This window comes from Polypterus senegalus, chromosome 6 (assembly GCF_016835505.1).
Source record: "Polypterus senegalus isolate Bchr_013 chromosome 6, ASM1683550v1, whole genome shotgun sequence".
Classification (NCBI taxonomy): Eukaryota; Metazoa; Chordata; class Cladistia; order Polypteriformes; family Polypteridae; genus Polypterus; species Polypterus senegalus.
This window is the reverse complement of record NC_053159.1, coordinates 85547946-85574626: the sequence shown is the minus strand read 5'-3', so window position 1 is coordinate 85574626 and position 26681 is coordinate 85547946. Positions and strand designations below refer to the sequence as shown.

Genomic DNA, 26681 nt, shown 5'->3' with positions numbered 1-26681 from the left:
GCAAAAACCTCAAGTAAACTTTTTTCATGTTATTATTGGGTGTTGTGTGTAGAATTTTGAGGAAAAAAATGAATTTAATCCATTTTGGAATAAGGCTGTAACATAACAAAATGTGGAAAAAGTGATGCACTGTATATATATATATATATATAATCCAACATCTGTTTGTCCATACTGTATTTCTGTCCGCTTTTCATGCGAGAACTACTTAACGGATTTACATTTTTTTTTCTATAATTTGCTTGAATATTCTGGTTGATTTTATGACTTCTCTCATCGTGCTAAGTATCATAGTTTGCTTACAGAAGAAATATATCCGCACTAGTCCGAGACTGAAGCTGCAGGCCAAGGGGAGGTTGAAACATGACATCAAGATTGGAGAGCCAGGCAGGGCCCTCCTCACTCACGCGCCAGCCTCCATTTGAGTCAGTCTACCTCTTACAATGTGTTGGAGTATACCTTGCCTCCACTTAACTTGTGATACCAGTTTTTTTAAATGATTTTTAAAGTCTGTCCTTTTTCACTACAATGTGGGCAGAGCTGCTGGGGACAGCTAGTAAAGAGTTAAATGGCATTGACTTCTCAAAAATCATTGTAAAATCCTGGGCAGTGATAACTAATCCTGGGCCACAATGCCTACAAAAAATACAGACATACGCTTCTACTAATTCTTACAGTTATGTGGAACATGTCATTTAAATTATATCTTCAATTCTTTGTTCTAATAATTATTTTATGCAGTGTATAGCAGTGTGTATTTTTTTTTTTTTTTTTTTAACAAGAAGTCAACTAAATGTTTTTCGACTGAAAAGCACCAGAAACTCCTGAACTAAATTTTTTTCTTCATTTCCAAATTTAAAAGAGACACGTACTGATGGATAAACTCCCTCAGGTTGCTATTTATGCATCTTTTCTGTGGTTTAGTGTTGGTTTTGCCTTCAGTTCAGAATAAACAGACAATTAAAAAGTTAAATGGAAGCAAAAAAATCTTTTTGAAACAGAATTAAAAACCAAAATATTATCCATTTGTGAGATTTCATGCAGACATCTAGGGTGTTCCATCTGATTGAACAAAAAGTTAGCAAGAACCGACGTCAAATTTGGAAAGTAACTGGAGTTTAGCCTAAGCTTTAGGCTGTTGCAGCCCTCCAGGGCCAGGACTGTACAAGTGCCATCAGTAGCACAACCTTAATTAGCTTGCACTTTACAGTTCTGAATATTATATGTGGGGGGAAAAAAAAATTTAGATAAAGTTAACAAAAATGAACAATGCCCTCAATAACCATGTCATAGGCTTAACATGACAGGCGAGGGAAACATAAGAGATTTTACATCGACAGTATAAAGGAATCGGGTCTTGATATATTTAAGTAAGATATTTATTGTGGAATAACAAGATGGCACGGAAATTAAATAAACCGGAATCAGGAAGTGAAGTAGTAGAACATCTGAGGGCCGGTAAGCACTGAATGCTGGCACTTGAATTTTGGCAGTATGCTTTAGAAGTTGAAAAGATGAGGTTGATTTAATGTTAAGTCAGTTGTAACAACACACTTAAGAAGGTTAGTGTATCCCACCCCCATGACTATATTTGTCCAACACTGTCAAATTTTTTTGACAATACTCAGAAAGACTGGGGGGATTATGCTTCCAAGTTTGAGATAAAGCAGTTTATCAAAAGACAGCCAAAGTCTCCCAAAGGTGAACTGGTGTCCTGTAGAATAAAATCTTCATTTTTTGAAACTGCACATTGCTTATAGTAAGTTTTAATTTTGTTTATATGAACCATGAGGAACAATAAGCTTAAAAAAACATAATAAAGTAACTAATTTACAAATGAATTTACAGAAGACCATTCAGCTAACTAATGTCCAGAGGCAATTTACATTGGAAGCATCCTGTCTTGTGAACCGATACATTTATGATCCAAATACATTTGCACATTCTTTCTGTTTTGGACCAGTAATTTATAACTTTAATGTTTTCTGATCCAAAAAAATTATGTTGCTTTGTAAAATAATCAGTCAGTTTACAACTTAAAGGTGAAAGAAAACAGACATAATACAGATGTGCACAGGAACAAAGCTTTTGGGTACAGTCATCAATCACCTGGACAGGTAGCTAATCATACATGAGTAATGTCACATGTCCTAGAAGCCTATGTGATTTCAACATAAATAATGGTCCATCTGAAGGACCAAGGAGAAGAACAACATAGGAAGCGATGTGCAAGATTGAGATATGTCAGAAAGAGGAGAGTGACCATTTCATTGGGAATCAAAGAAAAAACATGCATGAAGCCAATTGCTGAATCAAGCAATGCCACCCATTAGCACATTCACGCTTGACATTGCTAATTTTCAGCAAAGTTTTCTAAGTCTATATACATCTCCAGCCTTTGCTATTTTTTTTTTCTGTTATACTTTCCCTTATTGGTATTATTATACTTTAATAAATACCACATTGTTTTTACATTTCTATACTTTGTCTTCATGTCTAAAGTGATTTAAGTAATAAAGTAAATATAGGGTTTAGTAGGCTGAGTGCGACTCCCCAAGAATACTAAACTTTATAGCAATTAACTGGTAAGTGGTTTCACCATACTTTAACCACAATGTGTCTATGTCATTGTCAGGGACTAAAGTAGCCTGAGATCTAGGTTATATCTGGGGACATGAATGTGTCTACGTTACTCTTGGTGATAAAGGTGTGTCAACTTTAGGTCTAGGTTATATCCAGTGACACCCATGTGTTGTTTAGACTGTTGCTAGCGAGTTCCTATATGGAGCGATGAAGAGTGATACACCGTGAAAGCATCACTCATAATCGGTGCTAGTAAGGACACAGTCAATGTGTATGTTTTTAAGTTTAGGGTATCAGAGTTGACCAATCCAGTAACAAACCTATTGAGTCTCCCGGTTTTTCTCGCTAATACAATGCATCTTTGCAACATTTATGTATATCTGTTGTAATTAATAAAGAAAAAGAGTGAACACAAATATTTTAACAAATTAACAGGCTTTACTTCAGCTAAATTGTCATTTTCTCTATGAAGTTGGTAAATAGAATTGTGACAGGTTGTCTGGTGGAGCGGACAGTACAGAGAAAAGGTTTGGCAGGGCCCATATTTCACAGGTGGATATTTCATCCAAATGCCAGTCTGAGTTAATGGTCACCAGTTGCAAGTAGACAATATATGCTCAGAATGCCCTCTGTCTACTCCATGGATACTAAAGTAAGATGTTTCACTGATTAAAACCAGAAGAATTTCCCTAAATCAAGAATTGGCAGCAGAGAAATCCCACATGCAGTGCCACTACATATAATTACAGGCAAACAACATGTACGCCATCTCAGGCTCAGGGCCTTTAAATTGTAAATTTAAGCACAGCATTACAGGAATATCTGGGGCTGCCAGGGATAGCTCTGGGAAGATGGCCCTTGGAATTGGAATGATTGACCCTGGAAGCAATCGGCACCTCATTGAGCCTGGAAATGATTTGAGGCAAATGCCCAATTGGCAAGAAGATAGTTTTTCTAGAGATGAAAGAGTAGAAGAGATTGGGAGACAAGTGGGAAACTCTTAATGCCTGTGCCACTGTACATGGGACACTGGGTAAACCACCCCACAAGAAAGACAGGAGGTCAAGAGCCTGTACAGTCAGATCAAAGAAGGCCACCTCCCTGTGAGATGATCCCTCTTTCTTATATGTACCATTGGAGGTTTGTGCTTTTTTCTGTTCCACTGAATGTTTTTTCCTTTTATAAACATAACTACAAGTTACAATGTCACATTTTCATACAAGTATTCTTCATAAAGGAACAAAAATTAACTAATTTAATAGATTAGTACGAATCTCCACTACTGGTAAAAATAAATTTTTAAGAGAAAAGACTGCTGAATGGTTTCCATTGTACTGTATTCAGAACTGAATATACTTTGAAGTGTATATTGTACAGACTAGTCCTACAATTTGTATTGCCGTGTTTCAAAAAGGGCAAGTGAGAGGAAGAACTTAAATGTTCTGGTGAAGTATGGAAAATAAAGCCCATTTATACATAAATGCCCACTGTGGTATTGTGATAGAAGACAAATAATGTTCACTATTGGCACGTAATTTTTTGAAAGTTGAAGGGTTACTACATCATATCCTTAAATTAAAAACTAGGTGTCCCATTACATATATGAAATGTAAATAACATGTTAAAATGACACAAGATTAATGATGTCCATTACTTTGTTAGGAAAATATAGGAACGTCATAAAACAAAATGTTCTTCCTCTTAGAAAAAACGGGTTTCTGTTTAAATGTAAAATGTTGAACCTTCCAACTAAATGAAGCATTCAATAAATTTCAGAGCAAAACTTTAATACAATGGGAACAAACTTGACAAATGTTTGTCGTCCCTAGTGACCACCAGCCCTGACCTATATGAACAGGAATGCCCACCAAATCGGTTTTTCGTTTCTCCTATTTTAGTCTAATAAACATGCATTTTAATTGTAAAACATCTTTATCTTTTTGTGGCTATCACAGACATTGAATTAAAAAGTACATAGGCAATGCTGGATATTTTTGCATATATATCTCTTTAAACGTATACCAAATATGTACTTTTTCAATTACAACCATTTCCTTCTTGAGCTGCATTATCACTTTACAACTTGCTTATTTTTACGACGATTACGGGTTTTTATCTTTCTTCCTTCTGTACAGTCTCCAGTTAAGTAGCTACTGAAAACAAAACTCAATCCACCATAGTGGCTGTGGCAGACGGTCAGGGCGCTTACCCAGCCAGGATGCCTCGATTATGGAAGGACCAGGGTAGAGAGGACTATCTCCCCCAGATCGGCAGAGTGCAGCCCCCTTGGTTTCCAGCGGGGCCATGGGTCATGCACATAGAATCTCAACCCTGTTGGGACCTGTGACCAACACCAGCGGGCGCCTGAACATTTGCACGTCTCAGAAGAAGGTTGTTGGGCACCTGGAGTCCTTCTGGGTGACCTATTAAAAGGGGACAGGCTCCAACATCCAATAGCCAGAAGTCGGGAGGAAGAGGACAAACCCTGTATGGAGGACTGAAGGGGCACAAAGGGTCTGTGTTGGTGCTTATGTACTGTGCTGTGGGAGTTGTGTGTGTGCTAAACTTGCATCTGCCTGTCTGTGTCGGGTTAAGGTGGCTGTACACGCCCGGGCATCACATGGTATTCTAGGAGCTTAGGAAGCTATGAGCTAACAGAGTCGCATGAAGTTATGCATTTGGAACCTGAAGTTACCTTCCAGCACTGTGTATCATAGTAGCCATGGGGATTCAAAGTGGGTGTTCCATAAATTCAAGGAAGGAAGGAAAGAGATAGTCTCTGCAATATCTTGAGCATTAGTGCCACTTTTCATTTAGTAAAACATATATTTTGCCTCTTCTTTAAATTTACTGAAGGTATTATCCTTAAGAGATCTGACTGTGGCTTAAAGAGATTTCTGTATTGCAAACACATTTTTTGCAACTAAAATGTAATAAATGTAATTTTCTTTTAGTTCCCTTTATCTACCTGAAAGTAGCACATAAGTGACTAATTCCGATACAATTTCAATAAAGCTTTCACATTTGTTTTTTTTTTTTAAATTTTGTTCACATATCCAGTCAGAATTATATACTGAACCCCACTTAATATAATTCAGAGTTGTGGACGTTCCAAGACTATTTTCTGCACCACTGCTGGCAAGATGGGAAAAAGGCCCAGAGGAGGCACCACTCCATTGCATGGCCCACATACTCATGTTGAGCCAGTTTAAAATTCTCTGCAAGTCTTTACGGATAAAGGAAACCCCTGAAAGACACAGAGGAAACACAAAGACTCCACATGGACAAGGACCAGGCATGTGATTCAAACCCATGGCACGGGATCCATGAAGCAGCAGCACTAGCCGCTTTGCTACTGTGCCACCCCTTACCAACACTATTTGATGTATATGCTGTGTCACTGTTAATATTCAAGCAACACTCATATTGCATCTTTTTCATTGCCATCACCATAGAGATAAAGCAATAAACATAGTTCAGTGCTGATAAGTTTATCACTGTGTGTTTAACATCAGCACTATATTGTTTCCCTTAGTCAAACAAATTAATGTGTAACACACAGTGTGATTTTTAAGGAAGCACTAATCAAGATACATTTTTAAATTTGCTGAAGTTGTTCTCTTTTATTACATTATAAATGTAACCTGTGACACACTTAATAGTCTGAATATTTATTTTTAAAATAATTTCCAAGTCTGACCAAAAAAGTACATTATAACTATAAATGATTCAGCACCACTTCAGCCACAGTCATTTAGGCATTTTGTAAAAAACTACTAGCAGTTACATTTTCTGAACTGCATGATAAGAACAGGTGAAAAGAAGAGAAATAAATCAATTTATAGTAGTTTATGTAACAAATCAATCACAACCTTTATTGTAAAATTCTTACTTCATGTAGTAAATATTTTAAACAATAATAAAGTATACTAACATAATAATTTAAACATATAGCAAAGCAAGAACTTACAGCTGGGATATGAAACTAGTAATACAAAAATAATTTGCATGGAGCTACCATCAATTAGAAGCCTTTTTCCAACATATGCAGTAGAAGAGGGCAAGGCAAGCCTTACTTCTAAGAAAATTGCATACACAGGTGCTGAATGTTTAGTGCTTTCATAGCCCTAGCCTACCTATTTTGGTTGTAGCTTTATTCAGGTTCAATTAAATGCATGACCTTCTTTAGTAAATGGTTTCAAGTTCATATCCACAGTATCATCTTTTTCATTACAGGAATTGCAGTTTCCTTTCTCTTTCGATATTAAAAAGATTATGAGCAGATTTCTTACAATCTAAATGACAGAAATTACTGCAATGTAAACAATTTGACCCAAACGTACTGCAATAGAGATTGCTAAGTGTTGATTACAAGCAGTTCCTAGAAGCAGAACCCTTATGAAGGCATCATCTTAGTCTTTAGACCAGGTATATAAAAGAAATGACACTTTAGAAAGTGTCCCGAGAAAAATCCACTGCAAATGTACAGATTTTACAAAAAAGAAAATAGCCCTCTTAATAGTTTATTCGTGTGCAATTCCTAAAATGATTTCATGTAATACTTTAATAACAGGCTACTAAAATGCATAAACAGTAAAACTATCTACACTGCTAGAAGTGAATTCTAAACTCAACCAGCTTAATTAGCACATGAAAGTATCTCACAAAGAGAAATACAGTATGTTAAGTACGGTCCATCAGGGATTGTTTAGGGGCTTACCTTATCACCTCAGTGCTCTGTATTCCTCAGGAATATCTAGAAGCCAAGTCATTTTAACAAAAGTAGCACAAACTCACAGTAAACAGAAACCAAAGCTGCTGGACAGTCCTGCACTTTCACAGTCCATCCAATCAGGTCTTCCACACACTGGCACAATAGCCTCAATAATCCCCACAGGCATGAATTTCACAAGAGCTCCAACACCACTGGTTATTCAGTAGTCAGTTACTGACAAAATGCCAAAAGCTGCTAGTATGTCTCTCCTTCATAAAAGATACCTTTACTGCGATATAAATGACAACTATTATTCAGAAGTGCTCATCCACCCTGAAATTAAACATGTTCATGTCCAGCCAGTACTTGGATGGGAGACCATCTAGGAAAAGGTGTTGGTGAGGGCAACAGGGGCCGTTTATCCTGTAGTCTGAATGTGGATCCCAGTACCTCACTGCAGTGATAGGGACACTGTGCTGTAAATATGGCAGCGTCCTACGATTGAGACGTAAAGCCGGGGTCTTGACTGTCTGTGGTCATAAAAGATCCCTGGGCATTCTTCATAAAGAGCAGGGTGTATCTTGATGTCCAGGCTAAATTGCCCTTCATAACTACCAACCCCCACCAAAAAGTCATCCGGTCTCGAATTGACTCTCTCATTCTATCACCACTTCACCAACCATCTAGCTCATTTGTGGGAAGTGTACTGGCTCCCCACTCACTATGAAAAAATGCACTTTGTAGTAGTGAGGAAAGCGATATAAAGAATTATTATTTATTATTATAATCTGAAGCAGTTTAACAAATTTTACTCAAAATAAATTTTCTCATTGTGCAAGTAATGCTGGTTAAGAATTGTACCTATATTTCTAAAGTAATTGACAAGGCCTACTTTTGAAAATGAAAAAAACACATAATTAGATAAAACCATAGACCACCCACTAAACCTACAATTTAACTCAATTTAAATCTCACTATAGTACATTGAAAAACACTTTCTGCCTCCTTTGTTACACAATTTTCTATAATTCTCAATAGCACTTGTTTGCATATTCATAATACCTCCTCCAGTGTTACTTAATAACATCCTGTTGCCGTTCAATGAATAACTGCAGTCACTTCATACTTTCCACAATTTTTGGTTTGTTAACAGGATTTAATCCTTGGCTATAATTAATCATGTTGCTCAGGCTTATTTTTAATAGCTTTCAAACAAATTTGTGAATTCAAAGATATAAAACATTCTATACAATAGTATTGTAATGTACATTTTCAAACTGTGTGTTATTTTGCTGGTATTATTCTGATAGTATAGATATTGAAGAGGCATTCATTTTCTCTGTTGGACTCTTCTGTACCCTTCTAGGAGACCAAATGGATATTGTCTTTTTTGTCTAAGCTTTCTGTAACACTCAAGATATTCTCTGTTAAAAATTACATGAGTAGGACCTGCTTAACAAAAGAGGTCTTCCGTTTTCCTTCCAGCTGCAGTCCCTGATCTGAGACTAGGAATGACTATAAAGAAAATATTTCTGAGTTACTGTGTAGGAGAACAGTATTTCAGCAACTTTTAGAGCCACCTTTCAGCTATTCTGAACTTCATCTGTTACAAAATGTCTTAAATTAGTGAGAAGCCTCTTTATATTGATTTCTACTCCTAATTTACATCATCTGTGGACCTCTTGCAAGCTCTGATGGACAATTCAGTAAAAAAGTAAAAAAGGGGTTTTCTTCTTGTATAGTATATGTTCATACATACTCCACTCCTTAATCTCTTACTGGGCCAGCAGCCCTGTATAAAATTGTTATGGGCATTTTTATTCAATATGTAAACTTTAGAACTGGTAGGACATAAAAGCGGGTAAACCAACAATGCTCAAATTAAACAAGTCATGATTCCAGGAGTGCACTCAACCATTATCAGAGCTCCCAGATACTGTTAATTTTAACAGATTTACTTAATCAAGAATAAAAAAAAAAAACTCAATACAGTAGTTCATAGAAAGCCAGAAGACATACTACTGTTTCAGGTATAACTATTACTGTAAAAAAAAAAAGGCTTTACAAGCCTTTAGAATTCATCTACCGTAAAAGTATGAATTTCTTTCTCACAGTATAAAATTTAACCCCCCCACCCCCATTCCTACTAAAACGTATTGGTTACCAACAGCCTGCTGATAGAGACATCACATATCACATACAAAAGAGAAAACAGCTTCGTGAAAAACCCTACCTAATGAAATAAAAGTTAAAATGTGACTCTGGGTTAATCTCTAAAAAAATAACCTCAAATAGCTTCCACAGTATGTACAGTCATATGAAAAGGTCTGGGAACCCCTCTCAGCCTGCATAATTTACTTTCAACAAAACAGATAACAGTTGTATGTCTTTCATTTCCTAGGAATAAAAATTTTTAGTGAAGCAGTATTTAGTTATATGAATTAAATCAAATGTGAAAAACTGGCTCTGCAAAACTTGGCTGATTTGAATGCATGTAACTGCTCAATACTGATTGCAACACCAAATTGGTTGGATTAGCTTGTTAAGCCTTGAACTTCATAGAGAGGTGTATCCAATCATGAGAAAAAGCATTTAAGGTGGTCAATTGCAAGCTGCGTTTCCCTTTGACTCACCTCTGAAGAATGACAGCATGGGATCCTCAAAACAACTCTCAAAAGATCTGAAAACAAAGATTGTTCAGTATCATAGTTTAGGGGAAGGCTGCAAAAAGCTCTCTCAGAGGTTTAAACTGTCAGTTTCAACTGTAAGGAATGCAATCAGGAAACGGAAGGCCACAGGCACAGTTGCTGTCACACCCAGGTCTGGCAGGCCAAGAAAAATACAGGAGTGGCATATGGGCAGGACTGTGAGAATGGTTACAGACAACCCACAGATCACCTCCAAAGACCTGCAAGAACATCTTGCTGCAGATGGTGTATCTGTACATCGTTCTACAATTCAGTGCAATTTGCACAAAGTACACCTGTATGGCAGGGAGAAGAGAAAGAAGCCCTTTCTGCACTCACACCACAAACAAAGTCGCTTGTTTTATGCAAATGCTCATTTAGACAAGCCAGATTCATTCTGGAACAAAGTGCTTTGGACTGATGAGACAAAAATTATTTGGTCAGAACAAAATGCGCTTTGCATAGCAGAAGAAGAACATCGCATTCCAAGAAAAACACCTGCTATCTACTGTCAAATTTGGTGTACGTCCCATCATGCTGTGGGGCCGTGTGGCTAGTTCAGAGACTGGGCCTTTGTTAAAGTCGAGGGTTGGATGAATTCAACCCAATATCAACAAATTCTTCAGGACAATGTTCAAGCATCAGTCACAAATTCGAAGTTACGCAGGGGTTGGATATTCCAACAAGACAATGACTCAAAACACAGTTCGAAATCTACAAAGGCATTCATGCAGAGGGAGAAATACAATGTTCTGGAATGGCCATCACAGTCCCCTGCCTTGAAAATCATCGAAAAGCTACGGGATGATTTGAAGCAGGCTGTCCATGCTCGGCAGCCATCAAATTTAACTGGCGAGATTTTGCATGGAAGAATGGTCAAAAATACCTCCATCCAGAATCCAGACACTCATCAAAGGGTATACGAGGTGTCTAGAGGCTGTTATATTTGCAAAAGGAGGCTCAACTAAGTATTGATGTAATATCTCTGTTGGGGGTGCCCAAATTTATGCACCTGTCTAATTGTTATGATGCATATTGCATATTTTCTGTTAATCCAATAAACTTAATGTCACTGCTGAAATACTACTGTTTCCGTGAGGCTTGTGAAATATTAAAAGGAAGTTTCTACTTTGAAGGCTCAGCCAATGATGGACAAAAATCCGAAGAATTAAGAGGGGTTCCCAGACTTTTTCAAATGACTGTATTTGTTTGGTTATACCTGCATGCCACCTTTGGTGTTCATATAAGCAATTGCATTTTTCTAAAATCCTTGTGTTTATCCATCCATACATCCTCTTCCGCTTATCCGAAGTCAGGTTGCGGGGGCAACAGCTTGAGCAGAGATGCCCAGGCTTCCCTCTCCCCGGCCACCACTTCTAGCTCTTCTGGGGGAATCCCGAGGTGTTGTCTGGTCAGCCGGGAGCCAGCGTGTCCTGGGTCTTACCAGGGGCCTCCTCCCGGTTGGACGTGCCTGGAACACCTCACCAGGGAGGCATCCTGATCAGATGCCCGAGCCACCTCATCTGACTCCTCTTGATGCGGAGGAGCAGCGGCTCTACTCCAAGCCCTTCCCGGATGACTGAGCTTCTCACCAGATCTTTAAGGGAAAGCCCAGACACCCTGCGGAGGAAGCTCATTTCAGCCACTTGTATTCGCAATTTTGTTCTTTCGGTCACTACCCATAGCTCATGACCATAATTGAGGGTGGGAACATAGATCGACTGGTAAATTGAGAGCTTTGCCTTATGGCTCAGCTCCTTTTTCACCAAGACAGAGCCTGCATCCTTGTGTTTAGTAATAAATTATTGGTCTTAAAACAAGTGAACTTCAGTTACCATGATTTAACAGGCAGAACCCTAATCCAAAGGTAAAGAAAAGTGCAGTAAATGTCTGACCAAACTTGTCAATTATGGGCTTTACCAAAGCAAAGCTGATAAAGAAAACTTCCCCATATTTCCACTCATAATGTTTTATTAAGAATACCACCCATCTAAAAATAGTTACTCTTAAAAGAAACAGGACAGTTTCAATTGTAAAATTTATTTAACAATATCAAATATATTAAAGGTTTTATAAAAGCAAAACACACAATGCAGGCTCTTTAGCCTAAGTGCCGTAACTGTCATACAAACTTTCACAACACGTTTTCTTTTCAATAATATATTGATTGTAATGAAAGCCTGCAACCATAGTATACTCCTGCTATACACACTATATTCATTCTTTTTTAATAATTATGGTAACAGTATTTATTTATTTACTTAAATTTTTAAGAGTGAGGGATCAGATTCTCAGACACCAGGCTGCAAATGGAGTGTTCTACCGGTCACACACAAAAAGGGAAGGATTTACTGTTTTAATATGTTCTTTATGTTCTTAAACTAAAACATAAATTAGGCAGAGCTCACCTTTATGTTAAATTATTTAAATGTCACAATACAGAGTACTACAAGTCTAATCATACAAGCAAAATAATTATGACTGGCTTATTTCATATTCTAGCGTCAGGCCACTGTTGTGCTTGGTGGCCCCAATTGCCAGTGGATTCTTGCTCTTTTACATTGCTCCCTCTTCTGAGATGGACCATTCACTGTTGCTGCACTAGTCAAAATTAATTTGCAACACTGGCAGGCTTGCCATTTTTATAGGCTCACCTGCTAAAGCTGTTCACTTGCAAGATGGAATACCAGTTAATATTGATGGTAACTCAACCCCAAGCTAATGTAACTTGTCTACGACATTACAATATTTTTTTGCAGCACAATAAACAGCCAACCACTGGATACTGTTCATTAATACTGTTCACTTCTGATAATTCACTTGAATTATGAGCAAGAATCAGCAAAGTTTAGAAAGCTTTTTTTGGTACTGTGACATCATTATCAACAAAAAGGTCAAGTGAGGTGGATGAAAATAATAAATGTGAAGGAAAAAAGCATAATTTAATTGGAAATATGATGATTCTTGCATACAATGTGGATTTTTGGCAATGACTGCTTTAAAGAAAAGTAACATGGGAACAGAAGTCAGCAACACACTGAGGGTGTCAATCAGTAACATTACTCTCTGTTACAACTGCCTTGTATCAAAGAAAAGAAACAAACACATTGCCCCCCACAGAGTTTAGTACTTTGGTAATTTACAGTGGTTTAATTATTCTTATTTTTTATCATGTTCTAAGATTTAAATTGTGTGTATTTTGTTTTTTGTTTTTAAAAAACACACTCATTTGGTCTGAAAATATTACACATGCAATGCCCGGCCCATAGCAAAAAAAAAAAAAGGTTCAGAAACCTCTGGATCCATTGGGACACTAATTTAAAAAAATAAAATAAAATAAACTGCTTAATAGAAACCAACAATTTACTACTCTGAGACAATTACCTCTGAATATTTACTATCACCTTACATTTTACCAGCTATCACATACTTTAAAATAAAAATAGTATGCATTCATGTCCCACATCATGACATATAAGGACTACAAAGTTATACCTTATGTAGGCCGACCACTAATGCTGGCAGCCACTTTGAAAAGGATTGTGCAGCATACAGCTGGTTCATCCTAGCTCGATTATTTTCTCACCTCATTCTTCCTCCTTTTCTTTCGCCATTTCTTCCAACTCTGATTATGCTTTACCATGCTAAACCACTTGGGGCACAGCACATTTTATATACAGTGGGAGCACAACATCAGAAAGACACCACACAAGACAGGTCCAAGAATACTGCTTGCATTGTGCATCTTCCATTAGCTTTTTAAATTCTATGATGCATTATAGTATAAACCCCCATATCCTACAAAGTGCATTCCAAAATCCACTGTCCTATATGTTACCTTTCCAAAGCATTCACTAGGACTTGAGCCTGTAACTGTAAGGTTCTGGTTCAGCACCTATATTTATTTCACACACCACCAAATATATGTCACACACTCATAAGAGTGGAAAATTTCTTCATATAGAAATAAGACTTAATAGAATAAGCAAGCTGAAATGGTTATTCAAATGAGTACATCTCAGTAGAGTCACACATAAAACACTACATGCCCATGTTTATTAGCATTAAATGTTGGAATAAAATTACTAATTATGCACTGCTAATAAATCACTGCATCCATTCTTTTCACACAAGTTTATTATATGAGAGATTACCATTATACCAGTGAAGAGTACTAGCAAAAGTGATCAGTGCAGAAAACCATAAATATTTTGGCTATGCACATGAAGAGTCTTGCTGGGTAATATATGTTTTCTAAAATATTCAGATACTAAAATATGTGTATGTTAATCCAGAAATACTCCCTTTGTTTAATGCAATCAAAAATAGACATGCTGTCTAATTTGATCAAATGAGCCAAGCTGCAAAGAGGTGGGCTAATACATTAAATTAATATTTAGAAATAAATGATAACTCAGAATCTCAGGAAACACAACGTTTCAAGCACTGAAATAAGTTCCAAGCAAAGTTTCCATTTTCACATAACCTATAAAGTGTGATTTAATTAAGGCTCAGAGTGAATTTAAAGTTAGGTGCATTGTAATTATTACTCGACCCAACATCTATTTAAATACAATCTATGTGCTTAGGAGTAGTAGGATTCATTTCCTCTCAAAAGGTATAATAACCCCAAAAATTCTAAACAAACATTAACAAACATGATTAATTAAAATGTTTTGTATTTTTAGGGTGAACTGCATTTTATGTAAAAACATTAGACAATCTGAATTCTTAGTGCTATTAGTCTAGGTAGGCAGAATTGAAATGTATTGATTTTCAAAAAGTAAACTTGTTTTTAATGTGCAATGTGGAATATGCATCATCTCTGGGAAAATGTAACCATAAAGGTGATCTGCCACTGTCCTGGTGGCTTCTAATCCGACCTTCATTCCACTAAAAGGAGGCTTTACAATATATTGAGATACACCAGAATCCATCACCGAATTTGCTTCGTAAGTATTGCGTTTAGGGTAAATGCTCACCAGTGTAGCATTTTGCCTTATGCATCTTGATGACTGTCCACTTTCTTTATGTACCTTCAGACAGTTAGGGCAGTACGGTGTATGCTTGAAAAATTTCTCCAAAGGTTTCCCTCCAGAAAAGTATGTGACTGTTGTGAAAAATGAACCCCAGAAACATACTGCTGTGGTAGGAGTAACATAGCCATGTTTGTCTCGACTTTCATTTCCCAGTATACAGCAGTTAATTTTAGGCGGTGAGAAAATTAACTGCTGAGGTAGTATCTCATGACCTGGAGCTTGAAGATGTGCTGTTTTATACTGCTCCAAAGAACAGCTTTGATGAGTAAGTACACCGGAGGCTTTTTCCATGAAACTCAGCTGTTGCAGAACTGCTGCAGAGGCGATCAAACCTGCCACACTTGTGAGGTAAACCAGACTGAACAAGCATGTGAGCTGCAAAACAAGAAGAAAAGTTTAACTTACAAAAAGGGGATTCTTAACAATCGTATCTATTAAATACCACATACGTTGAACAGTCCGCTTACCATTAAGCAAGAGAAATAACAGACTTTCTACTTATAAACCATGACATACTTGAGTACATCACTCTTATTTCTAATTTACTATATATAGCTTTGCTGTACAAAACATATTAATCAAAAATGACTGCAAAAGACAAAGATATACTCCACTACAATTGACTCCAGAAGGCAAGGTGGGTGGGGGACATAAAAAAAATCAGTTCCTAACTTTTGATTAGTCTTGGTTTCATTTCAAATGCATTGTTAATTTATTTTAGCTTCATAACTGGTTCAATAAGGATACATTAATATGAAACATTGTCATAGATTAAACACATTCAGCAAATACAGTATCTCAGAGTAAAATGTTTCATTGTACACCATCTTTCATACATTGATGGTAAAGATTTTTTAGTACACTACTGTATACATGCGTACTGCATAGCAATGCAAAGTAAACAACCATAAACACACCACACCTCTCAGACAGCATATAAAGCAACTAGGAAAAACAATTCACTATACAAGCATGATCACCTTACCTTTGTCAAATGCTTGTACATGTGAGCAAATGCTTCTTGCCACACTAACTGTTCCAGAAGCACGCAGATATCTGTGTAAGTAAACCATCCACGCTTTAAGCCCTGCTTTTCTGCAATGCTGTTTAAAAATAAATTTCATTATTGAAATCGCAGATAATTAAATTATTCCTTACAACATATCGTGTGACAGGTCAACTAATGGAAACATAATTTAAGCCAAGAAGGCAAATGTACACATACACTATTGGTCAAAAGTTTTAGTACACCTTAGTTTTTATGAAAATGCACACAGTTTAATATTTAATGCTTAATATTTTATGAAATCAAGGAACAAAAAAAACAATGGCAAAAAAAAGGTGTAAAATTGTTTTTTAAATAATTGATTCAAAATGGCCACAATTTGCTGAACAGCCAAACTGTACACTTTTTATGCAGAATTCAGTCTGTGCAAGTCACCAACTCTGCCTACAGTTAAAGAACACAAGACCATCAAACTTCCTCCTCCTCCATGTTTGACAGTTGGTGTCACAATCTGAGGAACCATCCTTTTACAACTCTACAGCATACACATAACCAACATGAACAACAGAAGAGTCAGCTCTTCAAAATAAGAACTGAGATTTGCTTTTTTTTGACCACTGTTCGGCCATGCTTGAAGCTGTTGTACAGTGAGGCACCTATCACACAAGTTGGTGACTCTCAGACAAAAGTCTTCGGATTGGGTTATGACTTTGGGTCTGCCAGATCTCTTCCTATCAGGTATTCAACTGCCTTTGGACTGTGGACACCATACTCATTGGAACTTTATTTTCAGTTTCTCTAAATAAAAGGTCTACACTTGTAAGGGTAATGCCGTCTCATTTCATTTGTTAATTATCGTTTTCTTGCCATTATCACTGCAATTTACAACTTTCAAAAGTGCAATATTGTCCAAGCAGTACTTCAGAGGGTATAGTAACAGTCTGTTCCAACTCTGCTTTAAGACAGACACTGGATTTTTAAGTAAACAACAGAAATTGGGGCACCTGTGCAAATTGTTTGCTTTAACTTACAAATCTTAATTTACTTTAGTTGCTGAAGAACACCTGTAGGCTGTAACCTAATAGTTGATCCCTGAAGAAGGCCTATTTGTAATATTCTGAAATTTCATTTTTCTTCCTGTTTATTTTAACCTAAACTTTAAATTTAAACCTCTGGCAGTTCATTGCTTACCTTTTTACCATTTCAACTGATTAAATCTGAAGGAATAATGAAAAAACTGAGGAGTTCTAAAATTTTTGACCAGTAGGGTATCTGTATTTTTTAAACACTCTAACCTGCTGACAATAATAATGGGTTATAATAAGTCTACAATAGTTTAGCCTCATGAAACAGGTCATATAGGCTCACAAGGTTGTTTGCTTCTAATATAGAATTTTTTCCTCCTCCCAATAAGCAAGTCTGTACTTGTAAAAGAATACACCCAGTAACCAACAATAAAAAGGGAGGAGGCTAACAATGCAAGGTATATCAAATGATGATCTCTCATTAGCATTACCAGTTTTACAGTTCTAATGTGACAAGTTTGGCTGTGGTGGCTAATGTTACAGCAAAGGTAAACAAAGCCAAAGGGGAAAAAAAGGATTCATATAATTTAAGAGATATAAGTGGTACTGCTGTAACAAAAGAATTTTAGAAATGCTACTTTAACAGATTTATTTCTTAGAAAGGAAATGAAAAACCTATAGTAAAACAAAGCCACAGGCAGACATATTTAGAATATGCTCAATTAAAAGTACCAAACTATTTACTACCAGATAAAATTTTGGTTAATTACTCGCCTTTGGGGCACCGGTTACATTTTTCGTTAATATTTATTATAAATTGAGTATATTCTTTTTTTTTTTTTTGAACATTCAAATAAGTTTTGATGAGAACAGAACATTCAGCCCAGAAAAAGGTACTCAATCCCATTCACCTAATTCTTCTAAAATAACATCAATTTGAGTTCTGAAGAGCTCCAAAGAAATATGGTTCTTTGTGTGAGGAAAAACCTTGTCCAAAGCTTTCATGAGTGGTCCCATGTTTTTACAGAACAACTCATTTTAAAGTAAGCTAGGAACCACTGCACTAATTACTTCATAATTTTAAACATTTCAATTATATTATCTCTATTTGCTTAAGCTGAAAACATCCAACTCCTTCAATCTCAGCTCAAAGTTTTTTTTTGTTTTTTAACTACCCAAGTGTAATTAATTCCTTATATTACCTTGTAATAAAATTTCTTCTGCCACAAATCTTTCCAAGTATAAATTTTATCCAGGTCCAACTGTACCGATTCAGTCAATTTTAGATTATTAACGCTACGTCTTGATTTTGCCAATCTTTCCAAATAATGTGCATTCATTCATTATACTCATCCCATCTCTCACATGTAGCCAGGTCTCTGTTACTGATTTAATATAATAATTATGTACAGCTTATAACTAGTTTTATGCTCAGTACTTCTATCTTTAACAGAAACATTTTTTACGTTTTACAATGTGGTGAGTGATATCTCTGTAGCTGTGCTAGCAACCTTTCTGTTTAAATGCAGGAGCAATGCATTTTATTGCTACTCGCATAATAAAATGCATTGCTTCTACATGCCTGTATATAGTGCACTACTTTAGAAATGCATACACCAAAAGCATTATAAACATCTGAATTTGATGTTATGATTCAGTTTAGCATTTACACTGTTGAAGGAAAAACTGTGGGCAAAGGAATGCACCACCCAAAAATGGTATTGTTTATATGCTACTGACCCCATGCGTTTTATAGTGACAACCAAGTTATTTTTAAATTCATGTTTTCATGGAAAAAATGTTTTTGTTATAATACAAACCAATGGTGGCCAATGCACCACAATGGCAAACGACACGACAAATGTCCAATTTTACTCATGTAGCAGAATCCGCGTGTCAGTTATTCTGTCCTTTTCCCACAACGGGGGCATTCTTTTACTAAAATATTGTTAAATACAGTGGAACCTCGGTTCACGAATGTCTCGGTACACGTGCAAATTGGTTTATGACCAAAAAGTTTGCCAAACTTTTGCCTCGGTTCACGACCACACACTCTGTATACGAACAAGCCAGTTTCCCTTTCGGTTTGTACATGTTCAGTCTCTCCCTGTGCATTTCCTGTAGCGTGTCACACACACACACACACACACACACACACACACACACACACACACACACACACACACACACAGGCGGCGCGCGAGAGAGAGAGCGCCACACACAGGCGGCCCGCGAGAGAGAGAGCGCCACACACAGGCGGCGCGCGAGAGAGAGAGCGCCACACACAGGCGGCCATGAGAGAGAGCGCCACACACAGGCGGCGCGCGAGAGAGAGAGCGCCACACACACACACACACACACAGAGGCAGTGTGAGAGAGACGCAGACACACAGGCAGCACGAGAAAGATCTGGACGCATTAAGGTAGGAAGGCAGTTAAAGAATGCACTGGGCTTGATTTTGTTTTCACTTCTGTTTCCAGCGATCAGTTCGTAGCGTGCATTGTTGCAATGTTATTTTTCTTGGTGGTTTATTAAATTACGGATTTTTTCAAATGTTCATTTTTTTCCCTGTGCTTAAAACTCATTAAAAAAGTGCTTTTAGCCAGCGATTGGTAGCGCTATAGCGCGAACTATTGCAGTGTTAGTTTTCTATGTTGTTCAAGGTTTTCTCAGTGTTATTCAATGTTTTTACATTTAGTTTACTATTACGCTGTGCATTCTATGGTTTAATTAACTATATTTGTGCTTAAAAACTTTAAAAAAAATCTATATTTACATACAGCTCGGATGATCTGGAACGGATTAATTGTATTTACATACAATCCTATGGGGGAAATTGCTTCGGTTCACGACCAAATCGGTTTACGACCAGTTTTGTAACGAATTATGGTCATGAACTGAGGTTCCACTGTAAATGCTTCAAGGAAATTCAACACACGTCATAAACAGGATATACAAATCACATGGGCTTGAGTTTCTGTATTGAAGAGAGGATAATAATACATTTTATTTATACAAGGCGCCTTTCTAAGCACTCAAGGACACCAAACAAAAAATAAATAGAAAACAAACATTATAAACAAAACTTAAGACATCAGAAAATACAGAAAATATAAAAATTAAAACCAAAGAAAGCGACTGTAATCATAAAGAAAAAGCCATTTTAAACAGATGGGTTTTAAGTTTAAATATAAAAAGCTGAAAATGATTCAATATTTCTAAGTTTAGTAGGTAGTGAGTTCCAGAGCTTGGGAGCAGAACGGTTGAATGCTCGGCTGAAGACGGGCAGGTAGATGGAGGAAGAGGATCTAAGGTTACGGGAGGGAATGGCAACATGGAGGACGGACAGATATGGAGGGGTGAGATTATGAATGGCCTTAAATGTTAACAGCAGAATTTTAAAATCAATTCAAAACTTAATCGGGAGCCAATGAAGCTGCTGCAGGGAGTGCTACAATGCCAATTTAAACTGAATTAAAAATCTGACACACACAAACCAAAAGCAATCAAACCACAGTAATCAAAGAGAGAAAAGAGAAGCAAGCTCCCAAGAGATATTTGTTTGCTCCATTCCTGTACGGCCTAAATTTACCTGTTAATCTGACATCTGCCACAAGTTGTAACAAAGCTCCAAGAGCAAAATAAATAATAGCTAGTTTCCTTAAGAGTTCATCCTATGATGTTTTGATTTCCCATTACCAGAACATCTCTTAATTAATTAACATAGAGCTTGGCTATTTTACAATTGTTCGAAATTATTTGCTTCTCCAGAAAAGTTTTATATATTAATCACAAAAACAGCATGTTTAAAAGTCTACACATGACACAAGTGATGTAGATTTATGTAGCTCTAAAAATTTTAAATAGACATTTGCATATCCACCTTAATAAAATGACAAATGTGTTTATGTTTGCCCATCTGGTAGCTGTCTGCCACTTCAGCAGTTGTAATGTGCCATCTCTTTTAATGACAAATGTAATGCATTTTATTACTACATGAATTACAATAGATGGTGTACTGCAAACATCAATGCTGAGGTCTACATTGATTACTTAGATTTCAACCTGTTTTAAACAGGCAATACAGTATTCAAACAACATTCCAAACATATACTATTCTAATTTCAGTTATTAAAATCCTACAACAAACCAAAATATCAACAACTAAAATCAACACTTAAAATTTTGACTTTAAAATATTATGAATTGAGCTTTTCCCTCCTATTACTTACCATGATTCAAGTCGAGTTAATATGTCAAAAAACTCATCTGGATCTGCATAAAGCCTCCAATCCTAAAACACAAACCACAATAAACTTTATAAACCTCAGTTCCGACTCCATCACACATTTAAATAATTTATATATATGCCTATGTACAATTTAAGAAAACACCTATTTTTGACTTTCCTGCAATTTGATTTGTTAAGTGATACACATTATAAAAAAAGTATTCTTGGCTTTTTGGTTCTTTTTTTAGTCTCCAGTTATACCATGAAAATTATTACATCAGTAATTCCTGCATTCCGAACTATATAATGAATTTTCCAAAACATAAAATCTATTAGGTAGTATGAAAGAACAGCAGTTACCACTCACTGATGCCTCAGGGATCCAGCTACCTGGGTCTATGTACAATGTCCAGTTATTGTCTACAGGAAATTTGCATGTCTTTTAGTGGGTTTTCCTCTCACATTAAAGTTATGCAGGTTAGGATACGTACCAATTCCAAATTTTCCCTTGTGAATGTGTGTTGTCAAAATTTTGAATCTTTTAAGGCAGCTCTGGAAATCAAGGACTTTCTTATAAAGTGTGAACAAATAATTTGATGTTAATAAGCCACTACAGTTTGATATTTATTCTTCTGCAAAATTAGGCTGATCAAGGGGCAGTACTCTATTATACCTTTTACATGTGGCAAACAGTAACTGCAGTTGCTCAAACAGTTCACAATTGTGTTTGAAGATACGTACATACCTATGGTTTTCTTCTGTGATAACAATCAGATGACATTTCCTTATATATATGGAATTGCACCAATATGAAATTTCACCATGTCATTATCGCATGACTGAATTAAAACACAATGGCAAATGAAATGTCAAACATGTTAGTTACGGTACAGATGGCAGTTGCCTCTAGTAACTACAAGTCAATGGCTTGACAGTAGTTTAGATTTCCAAAAAGTAATAAAAAAAAATAAAAACACAAACTGCAAACTTTGTAAAGCTGGGTTTCTTTTCAATAGCAACACTAAGAGTATGATGCTCTTGAGAAATTAGCCAAAAAAAGTACAGAGGTGTTACACCTGAAAACTTCAGGCACTCGACAGAAGGATAGAAATAATTTGCAGAAGTCTTTCTTCTACAAAGTTTCAACGTCCCCAAAGGCTTAGGAAATTACCAAATGCATTAATATGTACATAACTCACAATACACTGCTTTCTGTTGTAAAAAGTATATATTTTTAAAATCTGATTGAAAAGGTTAGAACCAAGGTACACTATGCCAACTTGACTTTAGCGGAACTGTTATTACCAGCCTATATAATAACGTGAAGCAGGCAGGATCCATTGTTCTGACTACCAATTGTTGGATGTCCAAAAATACAGAGAATTATATACTGTAAGAGTCACTTCCCACATAATTAAACCAGTAGAGCTATTTACTTCAGATGGGACTGCTTTATGAACAGCAAACTGGTATGAAAGTACTACGCTCTCTTATAAAAGAGTGGAAACTTGAGTGACCAGACCATCTGACTCTGTTGCAACAGACAATGTACACAACATGGACACTGCTGTTTGTACAAGTGTGTGCAGACTATATGTCAAGGGCTTAAGACAAACATTTAATGTAGCAGCCTGGAAAGGGTCTGGCATCAGCAGAGACATCTCAACTGTATTCAGAAAGAATTGACATGCTTTTTTCTTATAAAGAAATTTTCAGTCCTTAGATCTACTCAGAACCCACAACTAATGTTTCAGTAAAGAACTCCAGAAGGGAGTACAAGGACACCTGTAATCTAAGCAATGTTTGCATACAAGTTTTTCCACTTGATATCCATTCAGAAAACAAAAGGTAAATGTACCTTTGGATGGTTCGGGAACTGCGACAATGTTATAATATGCTATTGCAGTGCAAATATACCAATATAAAAAAATACTTTTAATGTTAACTTCTAAAAATAAAATGCTTTCAAAAACGTATGTAAAAGCTTTTGCATTTAATTTTATATTGCTGTGTTTTGATTTGTAAATACAGGTAAAATTCCGTTACAACAAATATCTTTACAACGAAATTTTCACTACAAGGAAGTATTTTTATGGTCCTGACAGTTTCCCCATATGACACGAGTCTATACAAATCTTGTTACTACAAAGTACATTCAGCAGATACTTTCATTACAACGAAGTGCCCAAAAGACCTTGAAATGCCTGAATGAAACACCCACAGAGCAGTTAGTTCTGTGGTTGCAGCTCAGTTGTGCACAACAATCCCCAAGCAGAAACACTGTAAAAAAATTCTCTTCGAACTTTGCGCATACTGTTTTTTTTTTTTTTTTTTGCTGTTTTTGTTTTCAGTTATACCTTTTGCTTATTGCTCGTCAACATTTGAAAAACATCCATTGGAATTTAACTCATTGTCACCCTCCTATAGAAACGGCACACACGAAAAAACGATAACAGTTCATATTAGATAATTTTTTGCAGCTCTCGATTGCGACAAAAAGAAAACAGACGTTGCCAGTGAATTTAGAATTTTGCCATCAACACTGTCAACTTTCTTGAAAGACCAAGCCAAAAAAAAAAAAAAGAAAAATCTCAGGCTGCAAATGTATGCGAACTGCTGCTTTTGAAGACGTCGAAAATGCAGTTTTTATGTGGTTCAGTGATGCTCGTTCAAGAAACATTCCTATTAATGCGACACTCATTCAAGAAAATGTAAGGTTTCTAAACTCTCTTGGGTCCTCCCCCAACTGGACATCATACCGAAGAGCATCCTGAAGTGGGATCAACGCTTCTGTATATATAAGACTGTTTATATGTTGTCGGGGCAACAGCAGGCTCACAGCTCTGCTGCGTCTCTCCACCAAAGCAAATTTGATGGGTGATCCAAGGAACATTGTAAATGCAGAGAACAGGATTACTTGGCCACTAACCTGGCCACAACCCTGCCTGACTGCAGTGTCCGTTTATAGGACAGTAGCAGATCCCTCTACAATAAATAACTGTGCTGTTCCTGTTTCAAACTGAATAAAGCTGGTTTTGCTAAAGTACTGAGACTCAGCCTCATGTTTTGGGGTGTAAGACAGTGCGACCCCGATCTTTCAGGATTCGCTTCTGTGGCAACTCATTGCACCACTGTGAGCCTGCTGTTACCCTGCCCCGGCAACGGACAAACAATCTTATACAGGCACGGCAATCGCGCTTCGGGACGGATTTCAGTGTGTCGTTCCCATTGGGTGGGGGAGATCCCAAAAGAGTTGAGAAACCTCACAATATGAAGAAGAAAAGGATGATTCTGCTTCCGATTGATAACTGTGCAGCCCACAACATGCTTCCGCATTTAGATAATGTTTGCGTTGAATGCCTCCCACCCAGATGCACAGCAGTGCTTCAGCCATTGGATATAGGCATCATGCACACCATGATAGTGTATTATCACAAGGAAATGCTGAGAAAAATTCTTCTCAGCATAACTTGTAGACAGAATAAGATTTAAAATTAACGCGAAAGAAGCTACTGAAATGATTGCAAACGCCTGGACGCAAGTTAAATAAAGCACTATGGCAATCAAATACAGAATCTCATATTGTAATGTCTATATTGCGGTCACATACTTTTTACACAAGTTACTAGGTATTAACCAATTAAAAGCTACAGTGATTAATGGTTGAAAAATATCTGTAACAATATGAAAAGTAATGCAAAGACAAGTACACAATTATCCAAAATGCTAAGAAACAACAAGTTTATAATGCTCCTAATAGGGTTAGACCACAACTTACTATGGCTTTAAGGAAATTCATTTCTAAGCTGTTCACTGTTTGGACATCCTGTTTTCCAGCAGCACCCCATTCATCATTGAAGACCTCTTCTTCTTCACCTTCATCATATAGATATTTACTGGCAACCATCTGTTTGGGAGTACAATGAAATTTTTGTCACCTCAGAAAAATTGACAATACTACCAACAAAAGACAGACACAACAGTAGTACTAAGTCCATAATAATATAATAATCATGAAATATGGTATTACTGTATAAACTGGTGCAGGGCATTCAATCTAAAATTAGGTAGCAAGAATTTCAAGTCACCTGCTGTTTAATTCATTTGTCTTAACGCTGAGAAATTGGTCGGTGTTAAACTACTGCTTACCACTGCAGTCTTCACCTGGTTCACATCAGAATGCTCCTCTAATCACTTGGACTCAAGTCATATTATATTGGTTTCTTGAGCACTATTGGTTCGTTCAGAAAGTGCATGGTGGTTGTTTCAAAAAGCTGAATAATCATGACACTTCTCGTTTAGATTTACTTTTAGTAAATTGTTGTTAGCAGCTCTATATGCCTTTGCTGAAATCCTCTGTGCATCAAACTGGGAAATGAAAATGCTGCCACCGCTACAAACTCCACCCCTCTAAACTACACAAATATCTACTACTGCATAAATAAAGAACTGTTTAAAATGTAGTAGTTTTTTTTTATAAAAATAGCACACAGATAATCATTACATATTATATTTTTTGTGTGTAGTATTATTAGAACTCTTAAATTCTGTCACGTAGCGCATATGCTCACATATAAAAGTCGGGTCTCGAAACCCGAAAAATCAATCATAGGAAAGGAAAAAAAAAAAAAAAGACCCCAACTTATGCACCTATTCAAAAATGCAACACTTATTTATTTTTTTTTTTTACATCTTCTTGCCTGCTCCAATCTCACATCAGTTTCTCAGATGCATCGAATTTTGTTGCAACAGCGCAGTTACCAATTTCTTTCACCACTTCAATGACTTAATTTAAAACCAGCTTCATATTTTATTCTGATCGAACATTCCATTGTAGATAAGGGATGCTCTTATGATAAAGGTGTATGAGGGTGAGAGTTACAAAAAACACAAATCAGTGCAAACATTGCTTTGGAATAGTTCGGTTATTACCGTGTGGTCACATAGGCACAACAGAGAAAGAGAGAAAAAGGTTAGGAGCTTACACTGATACAGCGCATTGCCGCACCCACAAAGAAAAAAGGCAATGTGCTCCGCGGTTACTCTCCGAGATGGTCGTTAGTATATCATAATCCCTTGTACCAATAGCGTGAGTTTTCCGCATTCAACTTATACGACCGACATTATAATATACCAAAAATTATACTGTAAAATCAAGTCCCGACTTATCCGCGAGTATATATGGTATCTACTTTCTATATACTACTGTGATGCAGTCTGTGAAGGTAGAAGATGGGTCATTATCCATGTAAATAATATATAGCAGAAGGCAGCAAATATAAAATAGTAATTTTAATAATCTGAAGATTTTTTTTTTTTGAGGAGAAATAAAATTAAGAATACACTTAAATATAACTTACAATTTAGATGTTGAGCAGCTTTTTTTTTTTTTTAC

The 26681-nt window shown here is 36.5% G+C and overlaps 1 protein-coding gene across 1 annotated transcript in view; it reads right to left on the bottom strand.

Annotated features, from left to right (window-relative positions):
* Positions 1-12008: 12008 nt before the first annotated feature.
* cnppd1 (cyclin Pas1/PHO80 domain containing 1) overlaps positions 12009-26681 on the bottom strand; it is a 38190-nt gene continuing 23517 nt past the window's right edge. Inside the window, exons 5-8 of the mRNA XM_039756458.1 lie at positions 25065-25193; positions 21288-21349; positions 16009-16126; positions 12009-15398 (exon numbers count right to left, since the gene is read on the bottom strand). Of these exons, the coding sequence (XP_039612392.1) occupies positions 14730-15398; positions 16009-16126; positions 21288-21349; positions 25065-25193 (978 nt within the window). The 3' untranslated portion in view covers positions 12009-14729. The remainder of the gene's footprint in view (positions 15399-16008; positions 16127-21287; positions 21350-25064; positions 25194-26681) is intronic.